The sequence below is a fragment of the Stegodyphus dumicola genome, chromosome 10 (assembly GCF_044657685.1).
Source record: "Stegodyphus dumicola isolate Sdum_Otavi_A_Nest chromosome 10, ASM4465768v1".
Lineage (NCBI taxonomy): Eukaryota > Metazoa > Arthropoda > Arachnida > Araneae > Eresidae > Stegodyphus > Stegodyphus dumicola.
In genome coordinates, this window is record NC_140777.1 from 27457977 (window position 1) to 27480304 (window position 22328).

The 22328-nt window shown below is 31.1% G+C and overlaps 1 protein-coding gene across 1 annotated transcript in view; it reads left to right on the forward strand.

The window, feature by feature from the left end:
• Positions 1-19667, forward strand: part of LOC118185654 (alpha-2C adrenergic receptor-like) — a 643792-nt gene extending 624125 nt beyond the window's left edge. Inside the window, exon 5 of the mRNA XM_085824822.1 lies at positions 4617-19667. Coding sequence (XP_085680948.1) covers positions 4835-6568 — 1734 coding nt within the window. The 5' untranslated portion in view covers positions 4617-4834 and the 3' untranslated portion in view covers positions 6569-19667. The remainder of the gene's footprint in view (positions 1-4616) is intronic.
• Positions 19668-22328: the final 2661 nt, after the last annotated feature.

Here is a 22328-nt window from a genome sequence, read left to right on the forward strand (position 1 = left end):
ATAGACCATTTGTAAATAATGAAATCTAGGGAAAATTAAAACTTATATCAGTAAACCAAAATTCTTTAGTATTAATGTTGCCTACTGATTATTTAAGCTCATTTATTTGTTAATGTTTATATCGATGTTATTTCAGTTTTGTAACCAATAGTAACGTTTCGAATTAAAAAGATGCAGTGAAAGCTCTTGTCCCGACCATTTCCCTAAAACGACCATCTTTGAAAGTTATCAGTATTTCTAAAAATATAAATAAACATGAGCACTAAATATGACCTCTTTAAGACGATACGCGTAACTTGGAAACGTAAGTGATTGTCTTAAAGAGGGTTCACTATATATGCTCGTTCCTTTTTTATTTTTTATAAACTTTTGTGTAAAACAATAAACAATAATTGATACTGTCGTGTATAATTAAACACCTGCTCACAATGAGGTTTCTCTAAGGCAGCCATCCACAGATTCAGAATTTTTTTGATGGTGGTCGCCTTCGACGGGTGATGTTCATTACCAATATATACTTATGTTCTCAGACGTACTGGTCTCTTTTGAGTGTGATTATCTTATAGAAGTGATCGCCATGAGTTTTTTCATCGAATATACACCCGTGTTTATATACGCATATATTAGCATTTCTGAGAGCACAAATAAACGCTAGTATTGAATATTATCTCTCTAAGACGCCCATTGTCAAAGAAAAACCAAAATTGTGTGATTTAGGTTTTCTGGAGTGGTCGCTTTAGAGAGGTGATATTCGAAACCAGTGTTTATGTTCTCAGTAATACTGTTCAACTTTAAAGTTGGTCGTCTTGGAGACGTTATCACCAAGAGAGGGTTGCTCGTTTATATGTATATTGAATAGTCCTTAAGGTAGCCACTTGTAATTTCAGATCTTGCGGTCAGTTGTGGAAGTGGTCGTGTGATCTAATGTTATATTTGCTTAAGTTATACGAAGTCCTGGTAATTTTCAGATGGGATTTCTAGGCGTGTGATCAAAGCACAGTTCATGAAAATAGTAAACAAACGGATCAAAAAACATGCTCTGTGTAAATATTTTCTATGACAGTTTCTCTCTCCTTTTGATAGCGAACACCTTTTCTTCATTCCTTTGCGGAACAAAATTGCATATTCAATCTCTTAAGAGTGATAGTTTCAATTTTATCATAGAAATGGAATATTTTCTGAGAATAAAACCATTCTTTTTCGTGTGAGGAGAACATTCCCCTCCCCTCACCCTTTTAGAAATAGAATTTGCCAATAAATAACATAGCGCGGTTCATGTTAATGTTGTTATGGGACGTTTGTGTTATGGTCTGGCTGGATAGTACATTGCAGTTATGCAATAAACAGTACGTTTTCCCCTTTAAGATGTTTCTAATGAAAAATTGAAAACAGCATTGAGGTGAATATGAAATAATTTGCAAGGAATATTCTAACGTTTGAGTAAACTTCGATACTTCGGTGCTATACTTTGACATAACAATTATTGTTTATATTATTTTGCTGACGGTTGAATAGTTCTGAAATGGAATTTCTCCGGTGAGAAGAAACTAATATGTGATCTTAATTTTACATTTTTACTTTTATTATAAGAAGCAGTGTTTTAGTACTTTTATCATAAGTAGGAATAATTTCAGATTTGATAATTTGAATCTATTTGCTTACAAAAGCACAAATACATTTTTTCTATTTTATTTAAACTGTAATTTTTGAAAACTTGTTTTCTAATTAAAATTTTAAATTCTTTTTGAGGCTTTGTTGATGTAGATGTTTTATCATTTGAAGATGATGTTGTAATAAATTTGAACATACCTTACTTAAAATTAGAAAAATTCTTACATGATTAAAATTTGAATATTTCGACTATTACTAATGTGACGTGGTTGATCCTGAAGGATACGTTTTATGTTTAAAAATGTGCTAATTATATTTCCCAAACGAAAAGGTAAGTTTTTAATGAGGTAAATATTAAAATACTTAATACGTACATTAGTTAATGAATTAGTTTGACAAGATATGTAAACCAAGGATTCTTTGTCGTCGTGTTATGTGAAAATTTATATGATCGTATAGTAGCTCACCCTGTTTACATAGCTTTTTCTTCTTGGCCCATTTTTCTGTACAAGTATCATACTAGAGTCACGTTGTTACATTAAATATTTTGTGTTATTTTATTAAAACGTATATAATCAAACATTTTTATGCATATCTTAATTTTCATTTTATTAAAATTTGATGAATAAATTTTCGAATGGGATTTTTTTAAATTTCATTTGAAATAGAATTGTGAATAAAAAATAGACTTTATGTGATATTATAGGTCTTATCTTAGAATTATAAGATAGAAATAATAATTCATTTGAAAAATATTTTGTAAAGTGAAACCTCATACAGCGGTTAATTCCTTAAGATTACCACCTCTGACAATGACACATTTGTAAAGAGCATAATTTAATAACACTGCTTAAAATCACCGACAGTTGTATGTGGCGACAAGAAATTGCCATTGTCCGGAATTGAGGTTAAATGTTTTAGGGAAATTTCACAGTATATTAGTTGATTTAGAAATAGCAAATTTTATATATGCATGAATTTTGCAAAAGCAATTGAAAGTATTTACAAGACAGTTAAACCTAAAGCTTTTCAAAATTATGAGTTTCGTAAGGATATTTAGCATCACTTTCGAATATGTTTAAACATTATTTATGTACATTACTTATAAATTAATTATACTGCAAGAGAACGTTTATGTTATACTGTAGTTATAACGTTTTACACTAAAATTTTCCATTTGTATAGATATTATTAAAATAGATAAATTGTTTGTAAACAAATGCGAAATGAGAGAAGTATTAATAAACGACTGTGTGAACGATTTATTTATAGTGCACTATAAAATTTTAATTTGGTGATGCAAATACAGAAAACGCTTATCACCCTTTTAATGGTACAGCAAACAGGAACAAGTGATCTTTATTTCAAAATGATAGTCAGAATACAAAGCGAGAACGACGTCGGCTTAGTAGGATGTAGAACCACCATGGGCAGCGATGCACGAAAAAAACGCGTCTAGGCATAAGAGTCAATAAGAGTGCGGATAGTGTCTTGAGGAGTGGCTCTACATTCCCTTTCAACCATTTGACACAGTTCGTCTGCTGTACGAGGCAGGGTCAGAGGCAGGGTAACTCTTGATACACTCACTCTACAATAAAGTGCTACTCCGCGTACACGCAGGGTATTTATAGCTTTTGACCTGTCTTCGAGAACATTCTGGGAAAATTGGTAAGAATTCGTTCTAGAATGCTCTCGCTCTGTCTATGGCATATCGCCAATTTTCTAGTTAAATGTCGCCAAATGAGCGATTTTGCGTCAAATCTGGCAATCCTGCCTTTACTATGCCATTTTCTGGAAACCCTCAACCCGCTTTACAGGGAAGCTATCTTATCGCAGCTGGGCATTTTGTAACAATATTTTAATAATTAATTAAGTATAAAAAGAAACTATTAGAATAACATGTTTTACATTTTTTTACACTAAAAAGATTTTTTGATGATTTGTGTGTTGATGTTTAAATGATGTTTTACACTGAAAAGATTACCCTTTTACGTTATTAATTGTTTCGGGAAAATTGTTTAGGGAATTAATATTGTCTCATGTTAAATAGTAGTGAAAAGTTAAATCTGGAGAAAAAACGTTTCATAAAGGGTAGTTAAAATATGAAAATGTATTAATAGTAAAATAAAAAAAAATATCATCAATCACCATCTGTATAATGTTTCAAATAAAACTTTTCAAAAAAGGTCAGTGTTTAGAAGATCAAACCGTTGCTAATTAATTGTTCAAAAATGATAATAATATTTCTAATAATGACAAGAAATACGCCAACGCATGTTCGGTACCCTACTAGTTACAACCAAAAAATAAAAGTAAATTCTAAATCATAACTAAACTGAAATGCAAAATGACACAAAAGTATAATTTACTTAAAGATAAAAACCTAGAAAACGTATACACTAAAATATTCAAAAACGTTATTTTTTAATCCGTTATGAAAACGCATGAATGAGTCTTATACACACCATTATATAAGAAAGAAACCCAATTAAACAGACGTAAATCTTAACTGCCAAAATGCCAACAATTTCGAAAAAGGGAAATGGACTCTCGTTTACCTATTGGTTTTGTTAACAGGTTTTCGTCTAATAGTTTCTGCGAAGATTTGGCCTACGCGTAGCCATGTAGGTCTACGGACTTCTGCATACTGATTTTTATGGATGTTTGGCCTGTGGGTACCCGTATAGATCTACACATTTTTGTCTACTGATTTTTATCAGGATTTAGCCTACAGTTACCCATATAGGTTTTTTTTTTTTTTTTTTTTTTTTTTTTACCTGCACTTGTAAACCAGATCCACGTACAATATTTTTACGGATCTATACAAGGCATTTTTAGCAGGGTATTTATTCACTTTTGATTTTAATTCAGTAGTTAATATTTAATTTTTCTCATTCTGGTACGAAATTTTGATAATTGTACAAAATAATTTTGTTAACGCGAGCTTAAACATAGTTTCGAGGACCTTTAATTCTCTTAACACCCTCTATTTTCTTTATTTTCAGGTAGGAAGAATGGAGAAGTCCTTTGGAGTATGGTGCTGTCGCCATGTATATGTTTTATATGAATATTTATCCTACAGAAGGAGACAAAATATTGGATGAAATTTTCCGGCAGTTCGCCTGCTGAATAAACTCAAACTGGACCATCTTTCTAACCCAAAGCAAAAAGGCAAAATGAAAGCAAAATAGTTCTATTTAATCCAAATACAAACTGAAAAATTATGGAAGAAAATGGTACAATGTTTCTTAATAGCAGTGTGCATTATAGTTCTATACCCATAGACTACGAATTGTTCCGGCAAGTTTTAAATGGAACCGCAGAGATAAATAGAACTGAACAGAATTATACATATGCCTGGCAGAATGGAGACCGGACCATGGATAACTACGCAATTGAGTGGGACGGCGCGGTTTACCCTAGCGGGTATTCCCATCTCAGAATCATTCTGACGTCTTTTTTTGTGACAGTCATTATGATCCTAATTGTGGTGGGAAATATGCTGGTATGCATCGCTATCGCTACCGAGAAAGCGCTCAAGACGGTCCAGAATTGGTTCATTGCCTCATTAGCCGTTTCTGACTTCCTGGTCGGCTTGATTGTAATGCCTTTCTCGTTGGCCAAAGAAGTCATGGGCTACTGGATCTTTGGGCGCATCTGGTGCGAAATCCACTCTGCGCTTGATGTTTTCCTGTGCACGGCCTCCATCAATAGTCTCTGCCTTATCAGTCTGGACAGATATTGGTCGGTAACACATGCAGTTGAGTATCTCAGGAAAAGGACTCCTCGTCGGTCAATTGCTATGATATGCGGTGTTTGGGTGCTATCAGCCATCATATCTTTGCCCCCACTAGTCGGCTGGAAGAAGCCCGAAAAGCCTTCTAATTACCCAGAATGCTTGTTGAGTGATGATGTTGGATATGTGTTATACTCGGCCTTCGGTTCCTTTTATGTGCCCGCTTTCGTGATGGTGTTTGTGTACTGTCGAATCTTCGTAGCTGCTCGTTCTCGGGCAAGAAGGCATCTTAAAAAAAGACAAAAAGCATCGTCCTCAGTAGCCACGGAGTTTACGAACGATCCTGTGAAGGATAAGTCCACGACAACGACTACGTGCACGAGCTTCAGCAATGCGAGTCCGCCGGATCGCTCCAAGGACTTCGAAGCATTTGCGCCAGTTCCCGAACTGCCCAAAATCCCTGAGAGCAATGGCACCCGATCCGAATTAAATGTTGCTCCTATTGTCACGGTTGCAGCTCCGGAGATTATTATTGAGAATTCTGGGCCTGTAGAGGAATTAGCAGTAGAGGATTCCGTGATTCCATCGACACCTCAAATCCAGCTTCCAGACAACGAGTTGCAGAGAGTAACTTTTAAAGACGATGTTCCTCAAGAGCCGAATAATTTATGCAAATTGGCTAGTGCTGCTAAGAAAAACATTGAACGTGAGAAATGTCACCTTTTCGTGTGTGAACCTCAAGGACGAAGGACATCATTACTTAAGGCTCCCAAATTTTTGAAGTCTCCTTTTGGGTCCACTCTTTCTCTTAATGAGATGGGTAGGTCCGACGAAGACGTCAGCGAAATGGGGGAAGTTGGAGACATGAAATCCTCTGGAAAGAAAAAGAAAAAGAAAGTTAAAGTTAAAACTCAACCTGAAGAAATTCCAAAGAGACATCCTACCACCGAAGCTGAGCGCCATAGACGAAGAATTGCTAAAGCCAAGGAGCGTAGGGCTACGCTTATTCTTGGTTTAATTATGGCCTCTTTTATATTGGCCTGGCTTCCTTTCTTCGTACTTTATGTCCTCGAAGCATTGTGCAAAGCCTGCGATATTGGGCAAACAGGATTTGCTATAGCTTTCTGGCTTGGCTACTGTAATTCTGCACTAAACCCTATTATATATACCATTTTCAACAGGGACTTCCGAAAAGCATTCAGGAAGATACTTTTTAAGTAATTATTTAGAAAAACCTTTGTTTGATATTGAATGGCAACATCCATCTGAGTTCCAAAGCAGTAAATATAAAGTGACTATACATATAAACATAAATATAAAGTATATATTTTACTGGATAAACATACAGTAGTAGTTTATCAACAATTGACTGTTAAGCATTCATGATGTTGTGTGTGTCTATTATGTCTCAAACTAAACATTTAATATTCTGTTATTTGGTACTCCACTTCTCACTTTGCAATGAAGTATTTATTTATTATATCGACATATACACGCATTTAAAATTTAACACATGTTCTACTTTTGTATGATCTGAAATTTTGTACTGAAATAATAATACATAATTTCAGGAAACCTGAAAATGTTACTTATTAAGTAAGTTTATTAATACACATTTCTGCAGTAATAATATATGCCCACAGGAATTTGTACACATAGCTCAAAGTTTTCAAAAAACGGACTACAGGAATTGTAATGAATAAAGACGAAATATATGATGAAAAAATATTCTTGCAGTTTAATGAAACTGTGTAATTATACTTACGGATGATAAAGAAAATAATGGCTATAAATCATTATTATTACAACTTAATTTGTAGGTGCAACATGCAAAGCAAATGCTGGAATATCTGCTTAATGAGAAACTCTTGTTTATTTTTTTGCGGTTTTGCGGTTCGGTAAAACCTTCGAAACTAGTCCTGTGAAAATTTTGTAGATATAACGCTGATTTTTGTTGTTTAACTTCTGAATTAGAAAACTCTTGCTTGTTAATATGTTTATTAAATGTAAGTATCAGTCGTTAAAAGAATTTTTTGCAACAGAGCTCTTAGTTACATAACATTGGCGTCATTGGAACTCAAATGGATTTTTCAAATTTTGAAAAAATTAAACATATAATGTAAAATTTAATACTTAATATGTTGTCTTCCATATCATCAAAGACAAGAAAGTGCCTGGCCTTACGAAATCTGCATCTATCAAAATTTTAATATTGAATCCATAAGAATTCTTTTTTTTGTTTTTAAATGTAAAAAAAGCTAAAAATCAACACAGTAGGCCGTGATATTACTAATAAATGAAAGTCTATTTTATTTTTGTCAGTGCAATGCATTTTTCATCAAATAAAGTAAAAACCAACAATTATCTTTTTTGTTATATTCATTACCTTATTAATTATGAAATATTTATTAAAACTGCATTGTAAAATTTTAAATTGCTGAATTTGTAAAGTATGAATACAAGAATAACGTTATATTGCTTTTTGAAAATTAGTTTATTCTTAACACTTCGAAGGAATGTTATTATTTTCACCTGCAGATAAATTCCGGTCCTACACGGATAAAGCAACATGAAATGCTGTTGTTGCACGAGACTTGTTTTTAACAAATTAAAGTATTTATGTTGCCTAATACAGTATTAAAAATATTTAATATTTATTTTATTTTTAATGATATGTTTAATTCATCTAATTTATTATATATTTAAATCATACATTTCCGGTCATATACATACAGTGGTAATGAATAATCGTTATGTTTTCTAGTCCAATTTTTTATTTCCTTTAGGAAACGGATCGTTAAATAAAAATATTTAGCTGCATTTTATGCATCCGACATCCTTAAAATAATGAGACGTTTTTGCATTTCTTTGTCGTTGGAACGCATGTTTTGCACAAATGCATATACATGTATATGCTTCTTGATCATTTTCAGAGTCTGACAAGTCTCCATCTAAAGATGATGCTCAGATCTCTCCGTTGGATTACATCCCCAAAACATTTCAATTCTCAATGTATCTATCTCTGCTCCCACAGGTGTTAAACTGAATACTAACAAATTAAATCGTAAAATGTTTTCTTTTTTCCTTCTCCCCCTTTTTCTTTGTCTCTGTGTGTATGGTGTATCTTACGTAATATTTGACATAGAGTAAGAAACTACAAATAGAAACATGCAAATGTGCAGCCTTATGATACCCAGAGCTAATAAATTACAATTTATTATACTTAATAAAAGAAATATGATAGGTCATTGGTTCCATGTTTTAGTTTTAAATTTGTATGTATGCTTCTAGTATACCATTTTGTTTAAAATAAAATTAATTTGATTCAGGTACGATTACTGAAAGATCGTCTTATGCAAAACTAGCTTTTATTTTATTTCCAAACAGTTAGCATATTTTTAACATATTTAGCGTATTTTTTACCTATTTTATTTCATTTGATTACTTTAGAGTTTCTCAGTTACTTTTAATAATTATTTAATACGTTGTAAAAGTAAGAAAATAATAACTGATAACAAAAATAGAGGAAATCTACACAAATATTAATGACTGAGTACAAGTTTTTCTCCCGCCTTTGAAATGTTTAGATGTATGAAAAACTAAAACTGTATCGCACGTTTCTATCCAAAAGTAAAAATGAAGAAATTTATAAACCAATATCCAATTCAACCTGAAACAAACAGCTAGAAAATTTTAAAAGTAGAAAAAAACTTGTTTTAAAATGCAATAAATCTCTGTGAGTAAAATGTGTCCAACATTATAAATCAAAGGACAGAAATGCATTAAAAGTCTCAGTTCATCAGTCCGGTCCGGATTGCTGAAGATACTATCTGATATGTAATTTATTGAAGTTTTATATTTAGTAAATTTGGGACATTATCAGTCTAGAAACAGGGATTTGCCTCTGATTATATATCAACTTCCAGAGAATGATTTGACGAGAGATGCAAATTATGTGTTGTTTGCACTACCACTTTTTATGCAGTGCTCTTACATCTCACTATTAGATAGTTTCATTTACAGTGTTTTATTGAATTTTAAAACAATTCTTATTTTTTATATTTTATACTTTCCACCTCCTTATTCCAGGTGGAATACATATTGGATTTAAATAGTATTTCTAATTTCTTCAACTTTTATATATGCACATAAAACTGTCTGGAATGTTAAAAGTCTGTCAGCCATAAATAAAATGGCTGAGCCGTTCATTAGCCAGTTATTAGCTTTTGCTTTTATTTTTATTTTCTATTTTTTGAATTTAAGTTCTTTCCGAACTCTTAGCTCTATAAAAACGTTAACTTATTTTGTTTATCGTATTCTATTTTGCCATGCCAGAAAGAGTACGATTTAACGCAACTCTTCCTGAAAATGTATCTTTATGTACATATTTATTTACATTTGAAAATTTACATACATGCACACAAACATACCTACAGATATGCATATATACATATATTTCTGAATGCGGTCCCGATAATAGAAAAGTTTTGAAGTAAGTAATATTTCACAAGACTATGCTTTGACTCTTCATGTCACTACCAAAATCATTATTAAATTGCACTTAATAAACTCTACCAAACGTTTTATCAAATTTGAAACTTTGTAAAGAACTATACCGAGCCGAACGTATCAAATTTCAGTAATTTTAAAATATGATGCATATTTTGGCACTTAAATGCAATATTTGCATTGAAATTACCTATCAGTTTTCACCTACACACTTCTAACCTAATAGCTTGGTAGAATAAATTAACTATATTAGTCTTTGCTTTAAATTCATTCTCTTTTGGCCTTATCGTTCTCACACAGCTTAAATCAAGTGTCACTAAAGGAATACAAGAATTGGATAATAAGATGTTTAAACACTTAATTCGTTACGACATTCTAGCAAGTGCGGAGACTGGCTGAGAAACAGGACGGTGTAAAATTAGACAAAAAAAATCTTATTTTGGCGTAGATAAAGAATAAAAATTAAAAAAATCTGAAAGGTTTCAGATTTTAAATTACGTCCAAAGGAGCGCTTTTTTAATGTTTTGTGTGTTACCTTTATTTATTAAATATCATGTTCTTTGCACTTAAACCCTGCAATTCAGTTCCATAGCAATCTTTTAAAATAATTTTAAAATGAGCATATCTTTAGAATTTCCGATACACAGTTCCACACACTGGAGATAAAAATGTTTTATTTCCCCGTAGAGTGCTGCCATTGCTCGCTTTGAAATCCTTGAGCTTGTTAATCAAAAATTCGTTAAAGTTTTACAAAATATGAAATCGATAGTAAAACAAATTCCAAATTTCAAATTTGGTCTTCCACATGCCCATTTTCGTAGGAGAATTGCGTCATTCAAAATTCGATGGCTGTTTGTACCGTTGTTTTAGAACAATGCAAGAAATATACATGCATTTATGCAGATTTTTCATTATTTAATTTCTTCAAATATAATGCAGGACTCTAACATTTGCTGGCATCAGTCTAAAAAGTGAAACGGACATTTATAGTGATTCAACGCAAAATCGCAAAACGAAAACAATAATCCTTCAAGGACAAAGTCCCTTTGGACTAATTATGAAAAATTAATATATTAGAATTCTCAAAGCGTTAAGGAAAACTAATTAATATCATTAACTAAATAGTTAACTTAAATCTTTAGTTATAGATAGATTAGCTAATATCATTAACTAAAGATCGATTTTTATAAATGTGGAAAGCTTGAAAGAAATCCATTTCACTTATTGAAGAAGCCTGGTGGTTTGTTTCTCCAAAGTCGGAAGTTTGATGAAGTATCTAACATGATTTGCTACTGAAGACGTTTTTCTTCATTGCGAGCATAAACCCATTTCTTGACGCGAAATTTTATACTCTTTAGTTTCTTCGATATATTTCAAACCACACTGAAAACATACACAATAAATTAATTATATTAATTTCAATATAGTTCTCGAGGTATAATTATTTTATAACTGTCTGCTCAAATTTTATGGACCTGATGTACTTTATTTTTAATGCAATTTCATTTCTTTATTTAATTTTTTATTCCTCATTCATATATTTAAAAATTTATAAATTTTAATTATGAAATTTCTACGCTATTTCATAATTTTAATGTATAAATTCCTAAAATATGAAAAGCGTAGAAATTTTTGGTTATTGTTATTTTTAAAAAAATAATCTAGTCAGTACTGGATGTAGGACAATAACTGTTAACCATTGGTAAAGGCTAATTATCTCCATTATTCGTGAACTGAGCCAAAATGAACACTTTCAGAGCCCATAATCTTCGCGTTTTGTTAGTATTCTCTTCAAACAGATGTCACTATTTTCATTTTCGTTTTGCTCCGCTTATTGTTTAGAGATAAAATGGTTGCGCTTCTGTCGTTTTTTTTTTTTTTTTTTTTTTTTTCTCTTTTGCAAAAAAATATTTTGCTGCTCAAGAGGTTATCCTGAAAGCAGAGCACAAAGGTCCCCTACTACTTTCAGAATGCCTGCGCTACTTTTTGCACGTGCTTACCACACTCATTATTTTAGCTTGATCAGTTGCCAAGTCAGCTGATTAGATGCAGCCCAGCGCTTACCTTGCCAGCCTTCAGACGTGCATATCAGGTAGACCAATCCGCTTCTGTCTGTCATAGCCACTCTAACGACATAACGACAGTATGAATCTCTTTGCAAAGCATCATTTGGAAGGTTCTTTTTTTTTTTTTTTTTTTTTTTTGAAATCTTACGATTCCTGAGCTCGGACGTTCTGTCCTGGAGCTTACAGGCAGGAACTTGACGGTCACCACAAACGAAGCGATAAAGTGCATGTTTTTGAAGTATACTTTTTATTACCCTTTTAATTATAATATTAATGCTATTGTTATAACATTTTATATTCTTCTACTATGAATTATAATTTTTCACTTAATTTATATGCAAATAAAACCATTAGCATTAAGTTGATTAGTAATAACATTTATCATATATTTGGAGGGATGATAGTTAATGAACATACAAATATTCCGTATTCCTTATTTTGATTCCTCATTTTCACTAAAAGTGAAAATATCTAGCGATGAATAAATTTTTATTTCCGAAACGCCATGTTACCAGTAGTATTCATGTACATGTATCATCATAAATAGATATATACGGGCCACTTCTCCTGTTAGTTTTATTATACATTCAGAATGATTACAAATCACATATTTAATGAACTGTAATAGGTTTGATTGGTATATTTATTTCCATGTCATTTCTAATTAATAAGTTTCTAATTTTAATTTATTAGGCATTTGAAAACTATATTTACCTTATTACAATTATTAAAATGCTTTGCTTTTGTTGGTTTTAGTCTGTTTTACTAATTGAGAAATAGTTTTAAATGAAATAAATTGAATGTTTAAACTATTTAAATTACTCATAAGAGTAAGTACTGCAAATGGTTGCTCTAATTCAAAGCTTTCATTAAGCTTCGAAAGTGCTCCCACCCAAAATATTCTCTGGAAATGAAATTTTCTTTTATACATAATATAAACTAATCTATTTGGCAGTCGTTACTAAGAGCAGTAGTTCTCTCAGTCCATTACTAACTTACAAAGTTGAATTTTTTTGTGAAAATTACCAGTTACTTTTGGCCATTTATTATTGGCTTACATGTACCAAATTTTGTTATCTAACGACATTTACTATGTCTGTTAAACTTTTAAGAATTTCAAAAAAAAAAAAAAAAAAAAGAAAAAAAAAAAAGAAAAAAAAAAGCAGATTTTTACCCTCAGTATAGCGTAGTAGAAATTTGGAATGGATTGCACATTTGGAAAGTTTTCCTGTCACTTTGTTACCTTCTTTTTACTGTGTTTTTACTTGTTAAGTAGTACAATATCGGAAAAAAAGGTTCAAGTCTATTTATTTCTTTTACCAGAAACTAATTTTATTATGTATATAAGTGTGAGAAATGTATGAAGCAGTATTACCAGAATACCAAAAAAACTGAAAGAAAAACCCTCAACAAATTGTAATAAGATTTGAGAAGGGATTGCACATCTGAAAAATTGTAGCTTTTGTAAATTTTAGTCATCTGCGGCTCTTGTCTCTCACATCTTGTTAAAGTATAAGAAACGGTACGTAATGGACTATGAGTTTCTACACGCCAGTGATTGTTCAAAAGACATAACTGAGTTTTATTTAACTTTTTAACAAAGCTACTGATTGGCTTGCTTGAGACTGTGCAAAGTGAGTCAATTCTTCGCAGAGCATAAAATATAAACACATAAATAAAAATAGCATTTAAAACATCTGTTATTGTCTAGAAATTTATTTTTACGCCAAATCCAAACAGTTATAATTTCTACAGGTGCCAATTACAGATACTTAGGCAGACATGTTAAAAACTCATGTCTGTAGACAAGCATTTCCTTCAAGGATATGATGTGCTTACGGATTTAACTTACGTGAGTTTAACTTAAGTCTCTATCTTTCTTGATCTCATCAGCAATTCTGCTATTGCTTGCCTTTATATTTAGTTCCAAAGACAACCAAAAAAAGATACTGAAATTATAGTAGTAGAAAATGATAGTCATCCAAAGTAACTCAACTGAGGTTTGAGGTTAATTTTACAATAGTTGCTATCCAATATAATCAAAATAATATCGGTTTTCTGAATTAAACAACAAGCTTCAGAAAGATCAGAATAGAAAGACAGGAGCAATTTAAAATACATCTGGGCATTAGAATTCAAATTAAAACCTTGCATTTTTCAGTGGCTTTAAAATATACAGTTATAGATCAAGAGGATATTATTTTTTAAATTAAAGTCTAAAATTATGTAGGAAAATAGCTATAAAAATGAAGCTTCAAAAATAATATCACTGTGTTTTCTAACTGCGCTTTCGAAAATTTTTAATACCCAAGTCTCTCACGTTTTAAATACATATGTGCGAAGAATATTACTTAAAAAATGCCTTACTTGTCGCTTTATTTCAATACCCATTACAAAGCAATAGCAGTAGTCATAAACGCCTACAAGTAATCTTGTTAACATTGCGCATTGCTGCCGTTTTGCAAGTTTACATTTGCGTTTAAATAAAAGTGCAGAAGTGTGTTCTATGCCTGCTTCTTCTCGTCTCTCTTCGCTTTTGATGCACATAAAAACACAGCCTCTTCCTCCTTTTTATAAATTTCTTCAATAGTTTGCCAATGAAATAGCTTCAATCACAATTTACATATTCTGTAAACCAAAGTTTTTTTTACAGCAGGATCATTCCACTGAACTGGGTAGGTTCTATTTCATCAACTGGCTCTAACGCGTCTTCTTACGCATGCCACTTTATGAACAAACTATTTTAATATAAATCTGGTAACAACATCCCGATGCCTAACAGGAGCATTTAAAGCTTCATGTCTAAACCTTTAATTTTATTCAGCATCGAGACCACTTACATGTTAATAATATAACCTGTTAATAAACCTCCAACCTATCTGCACTGAAATTTTGCGATACTCAATTTTTAAAATTTCAGCTGTAGTACGTTTTCCTTGCATAGTGCTTAGAGATGATAACTGCCAGTTTGAAATCGGAAGAGTAAGTATGATCGATTCTTATCAACTTTCCACTTTCTTGTAAGTGCAGTATCGGTTGTCTCTTAAGGGAGATACTAGGCAATATTATCCATGATGCGCCGAATAAAAATGGATGGATTCATGCATATAGCGTAAATACTGCATTATCAATGAATGACCAGTTGCTGGGCGATATGAGAACGTTTTAATTACATTTAGATTATAATTTACATGCACGATTTCCTGATAAAAAAATTTTGGAAGCAAAAAAGAGCTTAACAAATAATGCAGCACTGGATGCGAAAAATGAACATATCTAATATTCTCCTTTCCTCCTCCAAAACATAAACGATAAGCGGGTTCTTTAAGGAATTAGTGAAACTAATAATAATGGAGAATACCAGACTTTTAATATCATTTCAACTCGATACCAAAAAACTGCATGTGACTTAGGAAGATATTAATGATTGTAAAATGTTATTTTTAATAATAAGACGATAAATTGTTATATTGGGGATGATTTGAAGATTGTTTTGCCGTTCCTGTTAAAGACAACGACGACAAAATAAATTATACTGTTAAATCGAAGTTTCCTTAAATCGAGGTAGAACATCATCACAAATCAAGAAAGCGCATATTTTAGGAAATACGTAGAAGGTATTTTGAGTTTCGAATGTGATAGGAATACGCGAACTTAAATATAATCGAGATAAAGTGAAATTGTTTCGAACACATTTCGAAGAAAATAAAATGTGAAGACGATAGAAGATGATTGTTTAGAAGGTTTTTAGGATACATGTTGAAGAATAAATGTACTTTCGCACAAGTTTTGATTATTAAGCATCAATCGAATGTTGTAATTATTTTCTTAAATTTTTAAACATCTTGTTTTTGATATGAGAAAGATCTTAACTACGTGTTACCCTTAATATCTAATAGAACTAATAATATTGAAACATTTAAACTATTTCAGAACACAAATGAACCTACTTTTCAATAATTAACTCTCGTAAGCAAAAGTGAATAAATATAAAGATTTGAAGCACAAATAGCGTTTATTACATTTTAACTTAATTTTTATTTATATTTTAATTTCAAACAACTTTTTTGATTGACTCAGATGATAATTTATATGTAAATATTTAATAATTTTATTGCTATCAAAAGTAGTATTCGTGAAAGTTATTGGTAAGAATACACTAATTTGAATTTCTCTCAGTCTTTAATTAAGTTATTCATAAAACCAAAAAATGTGATAAGAGCAGCAACTCAATTAGTCAGCTGAACAAAGATCAGGCATATTTAACTATCGAAATATTAGCTAAAGACGGAAAATGGTCTTGCAATAAAGATTTGTTACATATCTTAGGTATACATATGTTATCAAATTTAGGTAATTACAAAAAGCGAAGATATATGTAGACGTTTAGCTGTAAAGAATAATAAAAAATAAGAAGGTGTATTGGAAAGTTACCGTAAAATGTGTTTAATTTCACCATTCTGTTTCGTATGTCTTATCTCTGAATTTGCCACAAGACATTTCATTTACTTACTGAATAATTTACCTCCTTCACTAGTATTTTGTAATATAAACAAAAGTAAATTAATTATATAAATCTGAAACATTTTTCTCATCATAAATCCGTATTTAAAATCCTAACTGGAAAAATCGAAAAATATGGAGATGGAACATGTGAAATTAAAAGTATTGGCATCTTAAAATTAATTATTGCATCTAATCAAACGTTTGTAATGGCAAAACCGTAAAATTAAATTTATTAAGTTAAAATGTTGTTTAAAGTTTACATAGAAAGAGTGCTTGAATAGTAATATAATGATGAAAGCTTCGACTATACTTAATGCGTTATTATCTTTAGGGTAAAAGAAAAAAACAGAACTCAGTTTCTGATTTAAAACATAATATCACTATGAAAACACATATAATAACTATGAAAAATATTTAAAAGTCATCTATATAAATCAATAAGCATCATGGGAATATAAAGTCATAATTCAAAATATGAGATGCCATTTGGGCTTATTAGGAATAATGCGTACTAAAATGACATTAAACTGCACACTCTTATATGCATGAAAATTAATTATTCGTAGAATAACTAAATTTTATTCTAGAGCAAAAATGACTTTATGAAAGCTCTCAGTTAAAACATTTTGTCTAATTAATAGAAATTAGGTGTTCCCCAACAATAATTCTTTTCTTGCGAGAAATAGTTGCAGTTAAACAAATCTTCTAGTAATCGACGATAGAATCGCATCTAATCTTCATCAAAAATAAATAAGCAGTAATAAATAAGTTACCTTTTTCATTATTATTTATGACTAATTAATGACTCTTGTAATAAACAGGAAGAATAATCATTACTTTAAATTTCGACACAGAAATTAACATATCAACTGAACAACAGAGACATGTTTCCGAGAACTACTGCTCAGTGTAAGCAATTAGTTTGCTTAACATTAAGGCCAATTTTTGCAGTTTTCGTTTTCCTGAGTTTCTCATCGAGCAGAATTAAACAAGGTTAAAACTCATATTTAGGTGTAATTTTAGTTTTAGAGATATTACAAAGTTTTATGTAATATGAAATAAACAAACACTATGCTGTACGGATATTCTTTTTTCTTATTGTATTTTCTTTGTAGATGTAAAATAGATGAATCTGTAGTGAATTAAAATAGATATATTATTCCGTTGGTGACATAATCCAAAAATCTTTGTATTAAACACCACTTTCAAATTCTTCACCTTTGTAATAACAAAGACTTGATTTCTTCAAGGAACTTTTTTTTTTCTGAAAAGATACTTTTTCAAAGTAACCTAATTAGCACTTCAGTTTTCTTTATTGAATGTTTATTTGAAATAAAAAAACTCTTGTTTATATAAGAAATATAATCATATGCGTTTGTATAAAACATGTTGCTACGAATGCTTGCGAAAGTTTATAAACAAGATAACATTGTAGATTTAGTTTATTAATAAAATTCCATTTATATGTGTGTTTAAAATTTGCTTGAAATTTTATCTTGATGTTATGTGTGTTGTAATTTGCTAGGTATGAGATTTTATCAGAATATATGCGTTTCTAGACGTAATCAAAATAAATGAATGAATCCTAAGGAATGATTAAAAAACAGATATAGATTATACAAAATATTTAAATGGCATTTCAGTGCAGCTAGTATTTCTGTATAAATTACGTGTCAAGATATTTTCATGAAATAAAAATTATTTAGACTTTTGCAAAGTTGAGTGTGTTTAGAAATTTTATATAATTCTAATTGTGCGTTATATGTCGAATTTATGTATTTATATGCAGAATGCTGTATGAAGGAAACGCATGAAAAAATTAAATACTACTAAAACCTTTAGTTTGTTAATAATAGCAAATCAACAACAGTTTAATTACTTTACATTTTATATTTCAATTAATGTTTTTCTGAATGAATATCTGTTCCCTATGAATTAAATCAGATCTATATTTTAAACTTTTGAGAATATATTATTTCTATTCTGCTTTTGATCGTTTATGGTTTTACAATAAAAAATCACGCGTTTTACAGGTATAGTTATGCAACTACAAAAACATCTTTTAAGAAAAGTAACAAAAACAATTAGTAGCGCCGAAATTAATAGTTACATAAATTTACTACTACAATAACATGCACGATTGAAATACGGTGCTCCATAATTAGTTATACTTCACGCCCCAGAAAATGGCTGGGAAAAATTACCTTATTCCTTTGCTAGTGAATCAAGGTTAACGGGAAGTAAACTGCTAAAGTATTCTATTATTGGAAACAGCTCAATATACGTCAATCAAAATACTTTTAAACTCATGTGCATGCATTTATATGGTGCACTTGTTGCTTCTAATCGTTTAATGCATGACGAAGAATAACTCCAAATAAAGACAACTGATTAAATAGCTCACTGCGCATGTCTAAAATTTCCACGAATAAATGTGCCTATGTGGCTTCAGATATAAATAATATTTTATTTCATGAGATCCTAGTTGTAAATTAATATTATTTTGTAATTTAATTTTCTTTCTGTATATATATATATATATATATATACACGTATATATATATATACGTGTATTTTCAGTCTGTCAATTAAATTTTTAAAATGTAAAACAAAACTTGAGAAATTAAAAAAAGCGAATCAGAGATATTATAAATAAAATTTATGTTCTTTTGTTTGACAACTACGTTAAGAGTGTAAAAATATAGACTTAATCCATAGTTCTGTTTGTAAATGCATTTGTTCAAAGTTATCGTTTATGTTTACTGTATTTAACCGTACGCAATAAAAACAACTAATCTTTATTTTCTATGTGTTCAGTAATATTATTTAAATTACAAGTTCTATTAAATATGACTTGTCTTCCATGTATATTGCTCGATGATATACACAGATAAATCCTTAATATCTCTATTATTCCTTTAATATATTACTTCACGATTTGTATGTACTTCAAGCTTCACAGCAATAATACTGTTACCTATAGTCACAACTATAGAAATGCATTTCTTTTTCGCTTTTGAATGGTTCCAATTTTACATCATCATATGCAAAACAGTACATATGACGGAAATGATACTTGCGCTGTTACTTTGAGTACTCTGTTTTGTGAATGAATGACTTTTGCTACTGCGAGAAGTGCTGGTACATGTACAAACAGCACTCTGATATTAAACTTATGTTAGATCACTGTACATTTGTGTTAAATAATAAAATATGAAAATAAAATGTATTGCACTGTTCTTGTTTTGAATCTTATTTACAAGGCTCAGCACCATATTACGATAAAATACTATTGACTGTTGATGGAGATCCGGGAGCACCATCTCTTTACTGTTAAGTTAGTCGATTTTGCGTCGTGCCTGCTACTAGCGAGTGGAAGAGCGCTCATTAGGAAGTCAAACGTCCACAATAAACGAACAGAGGGCACTGTATGTCACCAATTGTATTACCATTGTTCTTCTGGAAGCAGGCAGCTATAACACTGTAGGTGATTTGTTTACATTGAATGGTACTAAGATTATAAACGTAATAATATACAAAAGAATATTGTAACATACAATAGGATACAATCATATAAATATTCAATAAAATACAATAGAATTCACATAATTGAACACAATATGTTAAGTCCTTTGCATATATACAGCTAACAGATAGATGTATGAGTGAATTAAGAACTCCATTGTTGATTATGCGTAAAGTGCTATGTTAGTATGGAAAAAATATTTCTGCATATTCAAGACATGAACCATTTTTCATATTCAAGACATGATACATCAGTTCATATGTCCATAAGTCAAGTCACATTAGTTTATAAGTCATTTGTGCTGCAGAGATTCTATGATAGCATGTCTAATATGTCCATTAGAATATTATTCGCTTGGGAAGTACTGTTATGCTATAAATTCAAGGCCGAAATAAATTTTTATGCCATGAGTCAATTTATTATGCACTACTTATCTGTACTGGGAAAGCACATCCATTACTTTGCAGATCTTCTGAACTAAGTGATGTTCTTTAATTAAATATCTTCTGAAAGCTTGCGAATGTTTTTAGAAATCTTACGTATAGTCCTTCCGTTATTTGGTACTTTGTTAAGTAGTGGTCCGAGGTACATTGTTTGACACACACGCAACGGTCAGTGTTTGAAACCTTCAATCTGCAGAAATGCGTCGGGAAAGGTCCATGTCCGCTGATAAACATGTTAATTGTGGAATAGAGATCTTTCGGTGTATATTTTATTTCTGGTATTTGATAATGCGTCTTTCTTGTATGTTGCTTTCTTCTAGAAAAAGGCTGTAGGCTTTGCCCTTTAATTGATGCCTGAGATATGAATATGAATAGGGTAGTCAAACCATCTGTGATGACACAGTATGGTGTAAGCCAGCGGTTCCAAAACCTTTTCGCTTTCAGAGCCGTTTTCAGAATCAGCTTCTCTAGCCTAGCCATAAGCCTATCAGTTGAATAATTCTCAATAACTGTATTTTATGAGTAGGTTAAGTTAAGTTATTTGAATATAACAAATCACATGAGGCTTAAACGATTGTGCAATGTCCATGAGATGACATTACAGTTAAAATTTTTTAACTTTACCATATCTCAATTTTTTCTCAACAGGACATTGTCAAAAGTTAGCCATGCCTAAAAGTTCTGCCAGAGTTTAATAACACATACTAGTTTGCGTTGCAACAGGTATTTTACATTATTCCTAAGAGCATCATTAAGTCTGTTAGGATGTTATTATTATTATGATATTTATTATGTCAGGAAGCTGGAGAATGTGCAATGCCCTCCCGGGATTCGAACCTGGACCACTTGAATATGCTTTGAGTGTGCTACCGTTACATCGCAAAGACATGCATAAAGTTGGGAAAATACCTTATATGCTCCCCCTTATAAAGGACCACTGAGGATTAGGGGACTCAATCCCCAAATCATGGTGGTGAAGAATCATCATTCACTACCTTTTAGTTCAGGCGCCACTGTAGAGTTATTAGGTTATTTTGATGCAGAAGGCAGGGAAATGAGCAATGCCCTCGCCTGGAGTCGAAACTGGACCTCTCCAATTCAGGCTTAGTATGCTGTCGGTACACCACATAGGCATGAAGAAAGGATGGAAGAAATACCTTATAATTCTTTAAAACAAATTCGATTTCTGCAAGTTAAAAGATAACATGTAGTTCACTTGAAAAACATATTTCCTCATTACATCTTACTCAACATTTGTGTTATTCTTTATAGAAGACGATTAAAGTTTAATTATATTACTATGCAACTATAGTGCACTGTGGACATAAATTAAGTCAAAGCTTTGAAAATGAAATGTAAAATCATAAAAATTTTGTATGAGACCAGTGGATACTTTTTGTACTTTTTGTTCAAGACTCAAAACACCATTACTTGAATGTGCAGCAGGTGGAATTCATTGTGGTATACCATAATCTTCACACGTTATTATATACTAATGAACAAGCCCTCTAGATGAGCAGGATGCGACCAAAACAAAATTTGCAAGTTCTACGTACATCTGAAAAGAAAATGCGTAAAACCATTTCAGTATGAACAAACTCACATCATTCTTTCCAATCAACAACCATTTCGTAAATAATTTTTTGCTGCCAAACCAAGATAATAATTTTGACACTTCAGGTATGCGTGTGACGCATCATTTAAATTTAATGTAAGGTAACAACTTTTTCTAAATGTCAATAAAATAATTAAAGTGGCAAAAACATATGGTGCCAGTTATCCTATCCTGAAATAAAAAAAAAGTTGCCAACAACAGTTGTTTATTTAAAATGCTGACATTAACGAAAGATTTTCGTCATAAAATGACGTCACTTGGAATCACGGGCTTTCTTCAACGTCGGAATATTACTCGATTAATTAACTCCAGCAAG